Below are 16,126 nucleotides of genomic sequence, written 5' to 3' on the forward strand. Positions count from 1 at the left end.
CCAGACCCCCAGCACCCTTTGGGTCAAAGTTTTACTCCTCAACTCCCCTCTAATCCTTCCACCAATCATTTTAAATCTACGCTCCATGATTATTGACCTCTCTGCCAACAGAACCAGTCCTCCCTATTTATGCTACCGATCTCCATTGTCCCATGGAGTTGGTGACTATGCTGTCACATTGTCTGAATGCAGAATTAGATGGGGGACAGATCAGGTGATAAATTGTAGGAATTGAAGGCCTAATAGCTTGTTAATATGGTTTTTAAAAATGGCAGCTCGCCCATCTTCCCTTTTATCAGAGACCAGTGTGATGACGGGTTGGCAACCCCACATCATCACACCAGATTTTATGTAAGCCCGGGCGGACAGCAGTTCCGATTTCCAGAAATAAAATTCACCCCTATGATTCTGTGCTCTGACTGAATATACTCTAGTAGGGTCAAGAGTGGAGGCAAAGGGTGGTAGGGCACAAGAATTTTCAGACCCATGCTTCCTGAAAAGCCATGTAAAGTCCCAGATGAAATTCTAAGAGCCCCATTGAAATGTAGCAGCCTGAACAGCTTAATTTGGAAAAGTTCCGTTTGGAGAATTTGGTCTCTGAAATGACCGAGATGCTTATATTCTCACAAAATCATCTACAGAACCAGTTACTCCTGCTTTATCTATTCAAACTACATCTGATGAACCAGCTGAAAAAATTAAAATTAGACCAATTAAAGTAAAGAGTAGGTCCAGACCAGTGTTCCCACTGTCAAACATTTTGAATGCCATCATAAATAAGTAAATTAAATCTGGTGCCATTCTGACTTCACATGAACTTGGCCTTGTGACCAGCTGGTGACACACCCAGTCTTGTTGTATAAAATGGAGTGAATCTAACTCTACAGAGAAGCTGGTTTTTTCTGGCATCTCTGTTGAGCTGCTGAACTGAATATGTGCCCTTATCAGAGAATGAAAAATCAAACCAGTTAAATGAGCGTGCTCCTTTGGTAAACTCACCCCCCGGCGACTATTAGTAAAATAGGCTTGGCACCATTACGTACAGTGGCAGACAGGAAAAGACCATCTGTCCTGCACAGCTGTGATGTTGGAGATCACACACAATAAATACAGACCCTGCCCACTTCGAAGCCATGTAATCTGGAAGAGATGAAAAAACAAAATCTCAGGCCAATTGAGGGAGGGACTAGGGGGTAGACAAAACAAAAGTGACACTGAGAAAACACTGCCAATTATTCTGTTGCGAAAAGGACACTGCTCATTACCTCTACTTTTAAGGATTGCACAGTGACATTCAACTCCATCTGATATATGTAGGACAAACAAGCAAGGACAACTGCTGAAAAAGTGTGTGCAAAAGTGAGAAACCTAAGAAGGCTTCCCCCAGTTATCACCATCAACAACTTTAATGTTCTTTACATGGCCTATCTATCCATCCAGTGATGGAATAATGACAGAAAATGCTGTAAAACGCTCAAGGCAGTAGCTGCGAAAATTGAAACAAGGGCTAAGGGGCCTGATTTTAACTCTGTGTGGGTGGATGGGTTTTGAATGGTGTAAAATTGGACCCAAAGTTTCAGGTCGATGACCCATCATCCCAACTGAAATTTGTCAGAGCTTTGCAGTTTTATAGTGCAAGACCAAGGAAATGGGTGGAGTTGGCTAGGATTGGGGGTGGTGGGGCGGGGTGGGGGGGATATAAATGAAAAAGATATGTGACAGAATGGATGTCAGGAGCAATTAAATGACAAAAGTGATGTCATTTGGTGATCCTCCTACTTATTTCTATAAATCATTTCATCTGGTAGAATTTCAGCAAAATCAAACCAGAACCAATTTGCTTAAGTCATTTTTTCCAAATAAAGAGAAAATCAATAGACGGAGCTTGATATTCAACACAAAGAATGCTGACTTGATATTTTCAATAGTGTTCAATGTACCAGATTTAAATTTTTCTTAAATTTACCTTTCATTTTTGATATCCACCCAGGAACTTTAGTATTTAGTGCAGGTCATTCTAGCTCTTTGAGTTATAAGATTATTGTCTCAAGCCCCAAGCCAAGCATGAAGTCTATACTGATACAGCATTGAAGAGAACATTAAACTAAGGCCCTGTCTGCCAGCTCAATTGAATAGAAAGGATCTTTTGATACCATTTGGAGACGTGCATGGAGTTCTCTTCATATACTAGTCAAAGTTCCTTCCTCAACCAATACCATCCACTTTGGGATATTGTGAGGATGTAATAAGGTGCTATAGAAATGCAAGTTTTTTTTTCAGCCTATATAATAAACATGTTGAGATACACCCACCGCACTTCAGTTATCATGAATGAAGGTTTTTGTGTTGCATCTAAAAAAAAACTAGAAACGCTATTCACCTGAAGATTAACTACCAGCAATAAGTCTCTAACTAACCTTGGGAAGGTGCAGAAAATTCAATTTAATTGACTTCAGAAAGACAGGAGAACTTTTGGTCCATTATGTTGGGGTTGGTGCTCGTGCTATCTGCTCAAATATCATTGCCCTGTCTTTACTCCATATCATTTTATATTATTCCATTTCAAATACTTATACAATTTCATTTTAAATGATCTAGTTTCTGCTTAAGTAGACACTTGTGTTGAAGCATTTTCACATTGTTCTGATAACCTGTACGATAACAATTCCTCTAACTTTCCACTTCATTTTTCTACTGATAACTCTAAGTCAGTGCTCAGTTGTTTTCAGTTTGCTAACTTGTGAGAAAAGTCTTTCACTGTTGGACCATGGTTGGCGTAATGTGCACAGTATTACAAAAAGTAAATGCAGGCACTGCAGAAGATGCATACAAGATTAACAAAGGTGATATCAGAACTACGACTATTTTCGTATGGCTTTAGGAGCAGAAGCTGTTGTCACGGTGTTAATGTTAATTTCCCTAACCAGTCCAATGCCTTGTTGGAGATCAAGTGTAACTCCAGGATAAAAACAGAATTACCTGGAAAAACTCAGCAGGTCTGGCAGCATTGGCGGAGAAGAAAAAAGTTAACGTTTCAAGGCCTCATGACTGTTCAAAATTATGAGGGGTCTGGAAACTGTAAATTGGGAGAAACTGTTCTCATCGGCACAAGGTCGAGAACCCCAAGGTGCTTTACAAAAGAACCAGAGGTGACATGAGGAAAAACAAGCGATTTGGACCTGGAATACACTGCCTGAGTGTGTGATGGAGACAGACTCAATCGTGGTTTTCAAAAGGGAACTGGATAATTATCTGAAAAGATTTTATTGGGCTACAGAGAAAAGGTCAAGGAGCGGGACTAGCTGAGTTGCTGTTGCAGAGAACTGACATAAAGACAGTATGCTGAATGGCCTCCTTCTGTGCTGTAACCATTCTATGATTCTAGAATTTTTACATTCAAGGAAGTTGATAAATGCTTAAGGAAGAAAGAAGCTGAAGGTTACCCTGATAGTGTGATCAAGAAGAGTGTAAGGAGACTTGTGTGGAACGTAAACAGCAACATAGATGGGGTAGGCCCAATGGCCTGTTTTTGTGCTGTAAATTCCATGTAAAACTGCCAGCAGGGAATACAAACAGTACACTACATCTCACATCACAGCCAAGGAATTAATGTGAATCACTCTCTCTCCCACCCTCTCTTTAGCCTCCCACTCTCTTGCCCCCCACTCTCTCTCCCTCTCACACTCTCGCCCTCACTGTCTCTCCCTCCAACCCCTCACCCTCTCTCTCCCCATCCCCTCATGCTCTCTCTCCACCACCTACTCACGCTCTCTCTCCCCCATCCCCTCACGCTGTCTCTCCCCCACCCCCTCACAGTCTCTCTCCCCCTTCCCAACCCCTCACATTCTCTCTCTCACACAGTCTCCAGCCACTCACGCCTCGCCTGGGCCCCGCACCGCCACCCTGGCTGCCTCGCCTGGGCCCTGCACCGCCGCCCCGGCTGCCTCACCTGGGCCCTGCACTGCAGCTGCCTCACCTGGGCCCCGCACCGCCACCCTGGCTGCCTCGCCTGGGCCCTGCACCACCGCTCCAGCTGCCTCGCCTGGGCCCTGCACCACCGCCCGGGCTGCCTCGCCTGGGCCCCACACCACTGCTCCAGCTGCCTCGCCTGGGCCCCGCACCGCCGCCCCAGCTGCCTTGCCTGGCCCCTGCACCGCCGCCCTGGCTGCCTGGCCTGGGCCCTGCACCGCTGTTCCGGCTGCCTCGCCTGGGCCCTGCACCGCCACCCGGGCTGCCTCGCCTGGGCCCTGCACCGCCACCCGGGCTGCCTCGCCTGGGCCCTGCACCACCACTCTGGCAACCTCGCCTGGGCCCTGCACCGCCACCCGGGCTGCCTCGCCTGGGCCCTGCACCACCACTCCGGCTGCCACGCCTGGGCCCTGCACCACCACTCTGGCAGCCTCGCCTGGGCCCCACACCGCCGCCCGGGCTGCCACGCCTGGGCTCTGCACTGTCGCTCCGGCTGCCACGCCTGGGCCCTGCACCACTGCCCTGGCTGCCTCGCCTGGGCCCTGCACCGCTGCCTGCGCTGCCTCGCCTGGGCCCTGCACCTCCGCCCCAGCTGCCTCGCCTGGGCACTGCACCGCTGCTCCGGCTGCCACGCCTGGGCCCTGCACCGCCATCCGGGCTGCCTCGCCTGGGCCCTGCACCACCGCTCCAGCTGCCTCGCCTGGGCCCCACACCTCCGCCCCAGCTGCCTCGCCTGGGCCCCACACCTCCACCCCAGCTGCCTCGCCTGGGCCCTGCACCACCGCTCCAGCTGCCTCGCCTGGGCCCCACACCTCCGCCCCAGCTGCCTCGCCTGGGCCCTGCACTGCCGCCTGGGCTACCTCGCCTGGGTCCTGCACCGCCACCCGGCTGCCTCGCCTGGGCCCTGCACCACCGCTGCAGCTGCCTCACCTGGGCCCTGCACTGCAGCCCAGGCTACCTCGCCTGGGCCCTGCACCGCCACCCGGCTGCCTCGCCTGAGCCCTGCACCGCCACCAAGCTGCCTCGCCTGGGCCCTGCACCTCCGCCCCGGCTGCTTCGCCTGGGCTCTGAAGCCTACCTGCAATACTTACCTTCCCACTCTTTGCTACTCACCCAATCACAGGCTGGTTTCCCTGACTTGCTGCTGACAGGCTCACTAGTGAGCCTAGAAGAATGAGGGTTGATTTGATTGATGTGTACAAGATCCTGAATGACCTTAACAAGGTGGACGTTGAAAGAATGTTTTCTCTTGAGGGTGAGTCCAGAACTAGGAGGCACTGTTTTAAAATTAGAGGTCGCCCTTTTAGGACAGAGATGAGGAGAGATTTTTTCTCAGAGGGTTGTGCGACTTTGGAATTCTCTGCCTCACAAGGTGGTGGAGGCAGGGTCATTGAATATTTTTAAGGCAGAGGTAGATAGATTCTTGTTAGGCAAGGGAATCAAAGGTTATCGGGTTAGATGGGAATGTGGAAATCGAAACACAAGATCAGCCATGATCTTATTGAATGGTGGAGCAGGTTCGAGGGGCTGAATGGTCTACTCCTGTTCCTATTTCTTATGTTCTTATAACATATATTCTGCTGTTAAAGTGCTCTGCCTATCTCTCGTGCCCACGTTCTGTAATTTACTTAAAAACTTGGTCAGATGCAATCTTGATTTTACAAATTTGTGTTCACTCCTTTCTCAATGCAATGCCTCTCTCTAGCAGTCCCTCAAAGTGAGGAGGACACTCGCCCACGGAACCCATGGCAAGAGCTTGCATGTGGAATCTTTTAATGTGGGGAGGCTGTAGCTACCACACAGTTCTGGCTGACAAGGAGACTCTCCCACTTTTACCGCCTGCCAAAGACTTATTGGAAAGATTTACAGGTTGTCAATCAACCTACTTGGCCATGCACGCACCTTCCTTGGCCATCAAATCCTGGGGTGGAACTCGAACCTGGAGTTCTGGCATAAGACCTCCTTCAAGGATCAATCTAATATCTATTTGACCTGAGGATCTGCAAAGTACAACCATCCTTGGAAGGCACAGCCATTACACCTTGCATCTTCAGAGAGATACAGAATGATGCAGCAATTTAATAACATAATAAAACATTGTGCATTTCCTGCTGCAACATTGCTTGTTTTTATTCTTTCATGGGATGTGGGCTTCGCTGAGCATTTGTTGCCCATTCCTAATTCCCCTTGAACTGAATAGTTTGCCACACCATTTCAGAGGGCGGTTGAGAGTCAACTACATTGCTATGGGTTTAGAGTCACATGTAGGCCAGACCACACAAGGGTGGCAAATTCCTTCCCCAAAGGGATTTTAATGAACCAGATGGGTTTTTACAATAATCAATTACAGCTGTCATGGTCACCATAACTAGTTTTATATTCCAGAATTATTAATTGAATTTAAATTCCACCAGCTGGTGTGATGGGATTTGAACCTGTGTGCCCAGAGCATTAGCTTGGGCTGCTAGGCTGCTACTCCAGTGACATTACCACTACACTACTGTCACCCCGATCTGACTTTATTAAACAAAAGTGCATCCAACAAAATACCATGAGCAGAACCATTGGAGGTATGCTAAGTTTACATTGCAGTGGCTGCTCCAATAGCAGTCTTAAGGCTGCAGAAAATCAAGGGCAAGTGAACATCAGGGTAAAACAGATTTCTGTGGAATGGCATAACATTGGTTAGTTATAGTTATGAAATGCAAAAAATGATGCAAGATGCAAAAAGTATCTTCCAAAACCACCATGCGCACAGTTTAGTTCAAGTTACAAATATACTGAATAAAATAAGTTTGTACATGCATAAGTAAGATAAGCAAATCATTCAGAGATGGAGTAAGGATAGTCAGATTGCTAAATCTTTTGTTACTCATTCCAGTTCACTAATGCAATTCAGTGAATTTACTTTAAATCCTGACTGAATCAGCTATCCACATTATTTACATGTAAAAATATCATTCAGATCTTTCAGAGACCCACTTCTTACATTTATATATATTATACAGTTCTGTGGGGGCTATGATGATTATTTGTTGGCTAGCTGACAACGAATAAGAGTACTGATTTGTGGATATGCGGCTGATGTTTTTAATGGGTACAGTTCTACTGAAGCTAACAATGATTCACAGTAAGGTATTTTGCCTGGCATGAGTTTGCGAAGTGTTCAAGTTACAATAAGCTATCTCTACCATCTAGAAGGACAAGGGCAGGACAGCAAGTTCCCCTCCAAGTCACTCACCATCCATCCTGACTTGGAAATATATTGCCTTTCCTTCACTATCGCTGGGTCAAAATCCTGGAACCCCCTCCTAACAGCACTGTGGGTGTACCAACACCACATGGACTGCAGTGGTTCAAGAAGGAGGCTCACCGCCACCTTCTCAAAGGCAATTGGGGATGGACAAGAAAGGTTGACCTAGCCAGCGACACCCACATCCCGTGAAAGAATAAAGAAAAAAAAGTACGTTCCAGGATGCTGACAAAATGAAATCAGTATTTTTATCATCCAGTCAAAAGGTGGTGTGAGACCACAGTAACAAAATTTTACATGTTCCAGTAATTAAATGATTGTTTTGTTAATTATTATTTACAGTATCTTGTTGCGCAGGTACTAGCTACCGAATTTACCTATGTAACATGAGTGGCAACACATCAGGAGTAATTGATTGTGAAGTACTTTGGGATATTGTGCAGATGTGACTACAGGAATGCACATTTTTTTCCTTTCAGTCTGTATCAAGGTGTTAAGATGCATTCTTCACAGTAGGTATCACACATAAAAATTTCTGTGTCCTACCTAAAAAACAAAGCCAAATCTCAACTCATTGACATGAGTATCTACTGTGGGCACTATTTGCTCATGATCTTGATATGAACTTTTCAACACGGTTTAATGATATCTCATATGTTGCAAGTTGGTAATATGGAACAAAGGATAACCATTTCATGTTTTCAAAGAGTGTGCATATTTTTGGATAAAAGTCAGCACATTGATACTTTGTTGTTTGTAGTTACCATAATGTACCTGTTTTTCTCACTCTAAAGATTCGATGAATGAAAGGGGAAAGATTGCTTGGATGAAGCCCGCTTGCTTTGGACAGAATCCTAACACACAGACAAGTTTAAATAGGACTGTTTTGGCTACGAGCACCAACCACTCCCACGTGGGACTTCCTGTAAACAAGATTATTGACATTGATGGAGTGAAATCAGAAGATGCTAGGGCAAGAACTGAAGATTCGGTTGGGAATCTGAGTTTTGAAGGATATATTTCTGAACTGAAAAGTTGCCAGGGGAGGATGCGCACAGGGGTTTATCGAATGTCAGAGCTGCCATCGCTGATCACAGTGAAGAGCGAGAGGAGTAAGACACTAGAGGCACAGCATAAAGCTACTTTTGTCTGAGTGCTGGTCATGCATTTTTATTTAAAATGGTTACAAAAATGTTTGTTTCAAGCAATATTTGGAAAAATGTGACTAAAACAGTAATTTATTGCTAAAAACTGGATAATCAGTGCTCACGATTTAGTTATCCCCATCCCATACCTCCAGTGCTTGCTAAGAAACATTGAACAAAGAAGTTACTCACTTTAAAATCTATAGCTTTGAGTAATTAGAGGAGATGATGTTGGATCAATTCAGTGACGCTAAAATTTGACTGTAGTAGCTAAAACTAGGCAAGTAAAATATTGGCATGGTTTCTGTAGCAACTTATATACGTTAAGGAGCCAAGTTTTTGATGCGGTAAAATTCTTACTTTGAGATAACTTTGACTAAATGTGAAGTAAGTTGCATGCTAATGAGTATGGCCTATGCAAACCAAAGCTTTTGTTGATGGTTTTTCTTTTGAACACATTCTAACACCAAACCCTTGCTGAGGGATGAGGTCAGGGTTACTTAATAACTGAAAACAAATGACTGATCTTTGTTAGGGATATACATTTAGATAGATATAAAAAGGGAGGAGTTTGTTTGTTTGATCATTGGTGTCATCTTCTTCCCAGAAGGTTGGCTGCCATGGTTCTCCACCTCTGACTGTCCTGTGTTGCCCTTACACATCCCACATGGGTCAGCTGTGTCCAGTCCATTATATCCGTCATCCATTTTCTCCTCTGCTTCCCTCTCCTACATTTTCCCTTGATCTTCCCTCCCATGATCCAAACCATAGAAAATGTGGGGCAGAATTTAATGGTCGTGGCAGTAGGCCCATCCTCCGGCTGGAGAGCTGGTGGCAACCCCAATGCAGCCATTTCCGGGATCCCCATTGGGGTATGGAATTTAATTCCTTCCCCTCTAATCAGAGGGGAGGGTAGCAGGTGGGGGCCCCGCCTCAACTCCGATTAAAGTAGTGCGGGGAGGCTCGTGGACAGCCTTCCTGCCCGCTGCCAGTTGAGGCTTTTAAGTGGGCAATTAATACTTAAGGGCCTTAGCTCTGCCATTTGTATGAACCCAGTGGCGGGCGGGAGGCTCGCCATGCGGGGAACACAACATACAAACCCATCCAGAGTTGCTTGCGTGCTTGGGGGAGGGGGAGGTCCCTCGTTTATCAGCACTCAATGTCTGAACAAGGGAGCTGGCATCAGGAAAGTTGGGGGGTGGGGCACTGAAAGCCACCCCTTGCTCTAGTTGCCGTTTCCCTCCCGTGACACCCCCTTTCCTGCCATCACTCACCTGTGGCCTGTGATCCAATGACGATACTGGGCCTCAACCAGCAGTAGCCACAGCCTCCCAAGTAGAACTGCTGGTCCTTGATTCTGGGGAAGGGTGGGCCTTCCCCAAAGGAGTCCACACAGGGCTCCCGCCGGCTCTCCAGCCAGCTGGTGAGACCTCTGTCACGTCCATTAAATCAAGCCCAGAAAGTCTGTCGGCTGCTGTCGGTGTCCCTGGCTCCTTTGGGGCCTATTCACTGCCACAGTTTCTGGTGCGGGTCAGATGTCCCGCCTCTGAGAGCTGCCAGACAATCAGGGACCAGCAGCTCTCCAGTACCTGCAGTGCCACCGGAAGCAATGGCCACTGCCATTGCCAATGCTGCAGTTGACCCAACGAGGACTAGGATCGTATCTGGAGCCCGAAACACAGGTAAATGGGGAGGAATCCCAGGGCCAGTCAGGGAGGACCTGGTGATGGGCCTGGTGAGAAGGTTGGTGGGGGATGTCTTTCCGTGGGTCCCTCCAATGCTTCCAGCACAGCGTGACCAAGAAAGAGGGACAACCACCATTAGACCACAGGCATGCCTGCCAAGGTTTACACAGCGGTTTGACACATGGCATGGCTCAGCCTGCTACTGGTTGAATACCAGAGGTGGCAGGAGGAGGCCCTTAAGTGGCTTCTGGGGGAATATTAAATTCTGCTCATAGGTTCTTTTACTAATGTCTCTCAAATCTCCCCATTACAGAGTTTTATATTTCAGGACTTGAAGATGGGGTCAACATGGTAGCAAGATCTTTCCTATTGAGCTCTTCAATATATAATTTCTTGATGTTTCATTCCAGTGACATTTGCACTGAGTACACTGGGCTACGGGCAGTAGTCTTCATTCGCGCTGTTACTGGATAGAGTTTTATAACAAGCTCCTGTGACCCAGCTGCTCAACAAAAGGCATGAGAAAAGGCCATTTGGCCCACCAAAACCTGCCCACCCAGTAGTCAAGCTGTTCCACATTAGCCTCTGGCAGTTTTGAATGCTTTTAACGCCTCCATCTTGACTGTTGTTCTGAATTCATGTTTAATCAATTTATGATTTATAGTTCTATCATCCCACCTTATTTTAAAGTATGACTCACAATTTTCTTGGCTGGAGGGTTGCCTAAGGAATCAGAGGACAAGTGAAAAAGAAAAAAATTCTATGCAGCGAGTTATGATCTGGATTGTGCTGCCTGAAGGGAAGGTGGAAGCAGATTCACTAGCAACTTTCAAAAGGGGATTGGATATATCCTTTAAAGGGAAAAATTGTCAGGGCTATGGAGAAAGAGCAGGGCAGTGGGACTAATGGATGGCTCTTTCAAGAGCCGCCACAGGCACAATGTACCAAATGACCTTCTCTTTTGCTGTATGTTTCTAAGTCACTTATTGTTTTATGTATTTCAGCAAGTCCTCTGTTAACAACTCTTTTTTTCTCTCTGGTGTTGAGATGGATGCCTGGAATTTCTGTGGAGGTTCTGCATGGCCATTGTAACTTCGCTGAAAGGTTGGCAGAACCCTTAAATTAAACTGGCTTATCAGTCAAAGTTGTGCAATGGAGGGAATTCCCCACCCCTGCCCCTGCCGAGGCTGGCAAGAACTCTTTCAACTCATCTGCTATTTGAGGGAAGAATTATAATTTGATTCATCTGATTGCTGTTTGTGGGACCTTGTTGTGAGCAAACTCACAGAATCTCAGAATTGTTACAGCACAGAAGGAGGTCATGTGGCCCATTGTGTCTGCACCTGCTCTCCAAATGAGCAATGCACTGAGTGCCATTCTCCTGCCTTCTGCATGTAACCCTGCACAATCTTCCTTTTCAGATAATAACCCAATTTCCTCTTAAAGGCCTCGATTGAGCCTGCACCCACTACATGCAGGCAGCGAATTCCAGATCCTAATCACTCGCTGCTGTGGCTCCTATGTTTGCTACAAAATGGCAGTGTCTATTCTTTAAATAAGTCATTAAATGGCTGTGAAAAGCTTCTGGATGTTTTGGGGATGTAAAGGCTTGGTATAAATTCAGGCTCTTTCTTTCTTTCTCAAATCTTTTGTCTATCATGCAACTGTCAGACACCAGAAATGTAAAAGAATGTCATAAAGCAGAAAGAAAGTCAAGCATTTCATCCCAGTTCTTCTGATCTGGGATTGCTAACCTGTAATAGATCTCAGGAATTTCAAAGCAGGTACAATTATGCCCAGATCCCCTCAGAGGGTATTTGAGGAGTCACCTTTAAGGGATAGGCTACGTCAGTCACTAGACTGCGCTCCAGGTCTTAAGCTACTTGCAAGAAATGCCACAGGAAGATTAAGCTGAAAAGACAGTAACAGTGGTAAACTCAAACTTCTGCTGTTGTAACATTAAAGACCCATGCAGCAGGATATACAGCCCTTTTTATTTTGTTTAATATCTTCACTAGAAACATTGAGGCTAGCTGCTGTCTCATAAATAACCCAAAGATTTGCATTCAAATATTCTGTTCAAATGAAGGAAAAATGAAACCCATGCTTCATTTTCCATGTTGTTTAGTTTCTTAACACTCAAGGATCCTGTTACAGTGCAATACAAAGAATGATTGTGTAGAATATTTTGTTGCCTATACATGATCTCACTTTAATGAATCCAAGAAAATATTTGTACATGAGGCAAAAAAAAACTGTTCGAAAAACAAGTGCAAAGAAGTCTGCATAGATTTGGAATGCTTTTAGTCAGTCATGGTAATTATTTTGTTCGTTCATAGAAAATCCTTTGTAAAAATACTGTAATTAGGTTCACTGGTTTATTGTGACTGTAAATCCAATTATGTATAGATGTGTAATATGTGAACAGAAAATACCAGAAATGCTCAGGCAGGCACCAGGGGAGAGAGAAACAGAGTTAAATGGGCTGAATTCTGTTGGGCCAGCAAGGCCCCACAGGTGAGTTGGAAAGCTGGGGGCAACCCTGCCTTGTCTATTTGGGTCCCAGGGTGCATTTTAGGCCCATCTGGATACTAATCAGTCTTTTAAAGGGACTGCAGCCGGCGCCCAAGAACTGCCAGCCAATCGGAGGACCCGCAGCTCTTCAGCCTCAGCAGTGCCACCGGGAGAGATGACCACTGCTGCAACTGCACCCACCCGAGAGGACGCTGTGATGGATGAGTGGGATCCCGGTTTGCTGGGACCAGTCAGGCATGCCCCAGTGAGGGTTGGTGAGGGCTTGAGAAGTGTTGCCACTGGGGTGCCACTTTGTGGGCCATAGAGTGCTCAATGAGGGTGAACCACACTCCCCGTCTCCACCCCACCTGAGCCAGCGGGGAGGCTGTCAGTGTTCACCAAGGCTCACCTGCCGCCAATGCCAGCGACGGCAGGAAGTGGCATAATTGGCCCCTGGGGAGGAGGGCCATCCTTCACCTTCCCCGTCATCCCTTGCCCTTTTACAGGCTCCAATACCTCCCAGTCTATCCCTCGACTTTTCAGGTTGGTGACCTTGCAGCAGAACTTCTGCTTTTTATTTCCATGGGATTCCCGGGTTTTTAAACTGGTGTTTTGGCGATCATATTCGATGAATCCACCCATTTCTAATCAGGAAACTGGTTTATGGTAACTGAATACATCAAATTCCATTGTCATTGATGGGATATTTGGATGAGTGCATCCTGTAACCCGTCCATATCGCAGTAAAAACTTTAGCTGTAATCATGGATAAGTGTTAATGAGTAATTAATGCTGTCGAGTTATGACACTGTGCTTAAATGGTGAAAGTTCTCTGAAAATGTTTTGTCACAAAAAATTAAATGATTGCTTCAGCAATGTGAAGCCAGCAGATAATCTGTTAATGTACAACTGGAAATTAAGAGTTCCTTTAGTGTTTCCCATTATAGTAATAACAGAGAATGGGAAGACAGCATTACACTTGCCTTAATTTTGTGTAACCCAGATGTGCTTCCTAAGTATTTTAATGAGTCAAGGAATATAGAATGACACTTCAGCAGCAGACTGGTTGAGACCCATAAGATTAGTTACCTGCATTGGCAGTTTTAGGCCTGCTGCAACTATACTGTTGGTGAATATTCCAGCTGCTTGATGCATGAAGTAAGGGGGGAGAAGGCAGGCTGAATGGCCCACTTCTGTGCTGTTAAAAAAACTCAACTGGATTTCAAATTCGCATAATTCTGAATCCGTCTTCAAGTATAAACCTCAGCTTTTGCTCGTTAACCATTTTTAGGGGCAATTGCTTGGCTTGTATTTGAGAGCTGTCACTGTGCTTTTGCATAATGTCTAGCACTAATAGTGGTGTGATATTTCCTCCACACTCCAATCAGGGAGAGGCCCTTTTTATTTTCCAGCTCACAGCTTTATGGTTCCAGGCAACAAGTAAGGAAAGTGAGAATACAATTAAACCTTTCTTGCTGTTTGCTGAAAAGAGAGGTGTTGTCAAAGCTTTTCATCTTGCACTCATCAGGACCAACACAAGAATGCCAAATAGACTCTGATTGGCTGAGGCATTATTATGGAGAAAGCAACAGCTCCCCAAGTTCCTGGGTAATTAAAAAAAGGCGCAGGGCTTGAACATATTCCTTTTGTTTGCAGAGAATGGGTCCCTGTGTATGAACGTATGTCACATCCAACAAATGTAAACTTTACGAGCTCGACTGACTATCTTAAATTGGTTGTTAGTGTAGCTATTAGCACACTCAGGATTGTTCAACAAGTGCTGCCCAATCACAGAATTAAACCTAACAGTTGGATGGCCAGTATAAATTGTTGCGGTTGTTTGAAATTTGGCATTCTTGTGCTTGTTCTGATGAAAATCTTTGGCATCATATCTCTTTTTTTTTTAGCAATACTCAAGTTCTGTACTACCAAGCAACTATTTTTTGCTGAGTGAGAAGCCCACATTGTCAGGTCTGTCTTTGTAAGTTCCATTCATAAAACAGAGTGCCTGGAAATCATCAACAGTATAGCATACAGGGCTACGAGCCAAGTGCTGGAAAATGGGATTCGAATAGATAGGTGCTTGATGCTGGCACGAACACGATGGGCCGAAGGGTCTGTTTCTGTGCTGTAAAACTCTGTGACTCTATTCTTGGAAGACTATGGACCTGCATGGCCTCAGTATCATGGAGTCTGGCACAGGATTGACTTAGTTCCAAACCACCACTGCCAGTGCCCCATCTTGGAGGCAGCTCCTAAATGGCCTTGCAATTCTGTAACACATAGCGCACAGGCATTGTGGAAAATTATGTTACACTTTAGCTTCATTTGCACCATTCAAACAGAAATGTGATCGGAGTGTTTTATTCTGGCACTGCACAAGATGGATTTGGGCAGTGGTTATTTTATGCTGACACATTATATGGACGTTTTAGGTATTTATTAAATGCGACTAACTACTGCAAAACTGAACCGCTGAACCCTGCACTGCTTCATCAACTTCACTCGCGTCAGAAGCACAGTACATTAAGTTGTAAACTAAAACATTTGTTATTTCCTTCCAGTGACACCTTTATACGATGTATTGTTCAGTAAGAACAACTGAGATTTATGTAGTGTTTCCTCCTTGTTGATTAGCCAACTGGAATGGTACTTCTTGTTCCAAGTTTCACCTTCCTATGGCATTTCTATGATATTTTGTTTTATATTAAAATTTAATTTTGCTGAACTGGCCTGCTTCCGTGAACCTGTTGGGACCCACTATATTTTGCATCACGTTGCAACCAAAACACGCAAAGTTACACAGAAGATTTAGTATTTAGCTTTTTACCTCCACTTTTCGCCAAATTTTCTCTCATAACCTCTCCTCCTTTTTGCCAGTTACCCTAGTTACAAAGGTAGGATTCAGTGCCTGCAGCAGTGATGCTGATGGGAGGCTGGAAAGCTCATAACAACCACGTGTCTCAGCCATATTCAGATACACCGACAGAATTCACTGCCGATCAGCCGGCTAACAGCTTGACAGTGGGGCTTCCGCACCTTTAAAGATAAAATGTCTACCAACAGGATCCAAGACCACTGCTGGCACTGCAGCAGGCCTCAGACCAGCATCATGGAGGAGGCCACCCGCTGTGCAGATAAGTTGATTAGACTTGCCAGGATCAGTTAGGCAGGTCCTGGCCAGGATGGGGGCGTGGTGGTGTGTTGTGAAGGGCAAGGGACCTCATACAGTGGGGACAGCCCTTGCTGCCAAGGGGGCCCTCCGTGGGGCGCAGAGTGCCCTATCAGGAACCAACCGCCACACCACCCTCCCCAAAAGCTCCACAAGTAGGCCGCCAGCTTTTATTAGGCAGCCTCCCCACGTAGTGTACATCTCTCCCGCCGCTGGTATTCTACCAGTGATGGTGAGGTGAGGTCCTTAAGTGGCCATTAATTGCCCACTTAAGGGCCTCAGTTGGCCTCCAAACGGGAAGGCCATCTTTGACCTTCTCCATCCTGACCTAATCAGGTGGATTCAGGAAGGCTACAGGCACTCAGGTTCGCACCTCTCCTAATTCTAC

At 45.8% G+C, this 16,126-nt stretch overlaps 1 protein-coding gene across 1 annotated transcript in view; it reads left to right on the top strand.

Annotated features, from left to right (window-relative positions):
- rgs12b (regulator of G protein signaling 12b) overlaps positions 1 to 15,294 on the top strand; it is a 246,381-nt gene extending 231,087 nt beyond the window's left edge. The window contains exon 17 of the mRNA XM_078556924.1: positions 8,017 to 15,294. Coding sequence (XP_078413050.1) covers positions 8,017 to 8,375 — 359 coding nt within the window. The 3' untranslated portion in view covers positions 8,376 to 15,294. The remainder of the gene's footprint in view (positions 1 to 8,016) is intronic.
- The last annotated feature ends 832 nt before the right edge of the window (positions 15,295 to 16,126 follow it).

The sequence above is a fragment of the Cetorhinus maximus genome, chromosome 2 (assembly GCF_964194155.1).
Source record: "Cetorhinus maximus chromosome 2, sCetMax3.hap1.1, whole genome shotgun sequence".
Taxonomy (NCBI): Eukaryota; Metazoa; Chordata; class Chondrichthyes; order Lamniformes; family Cetorhinidae; genus Cetorhinus; species Cetorhinus maximus.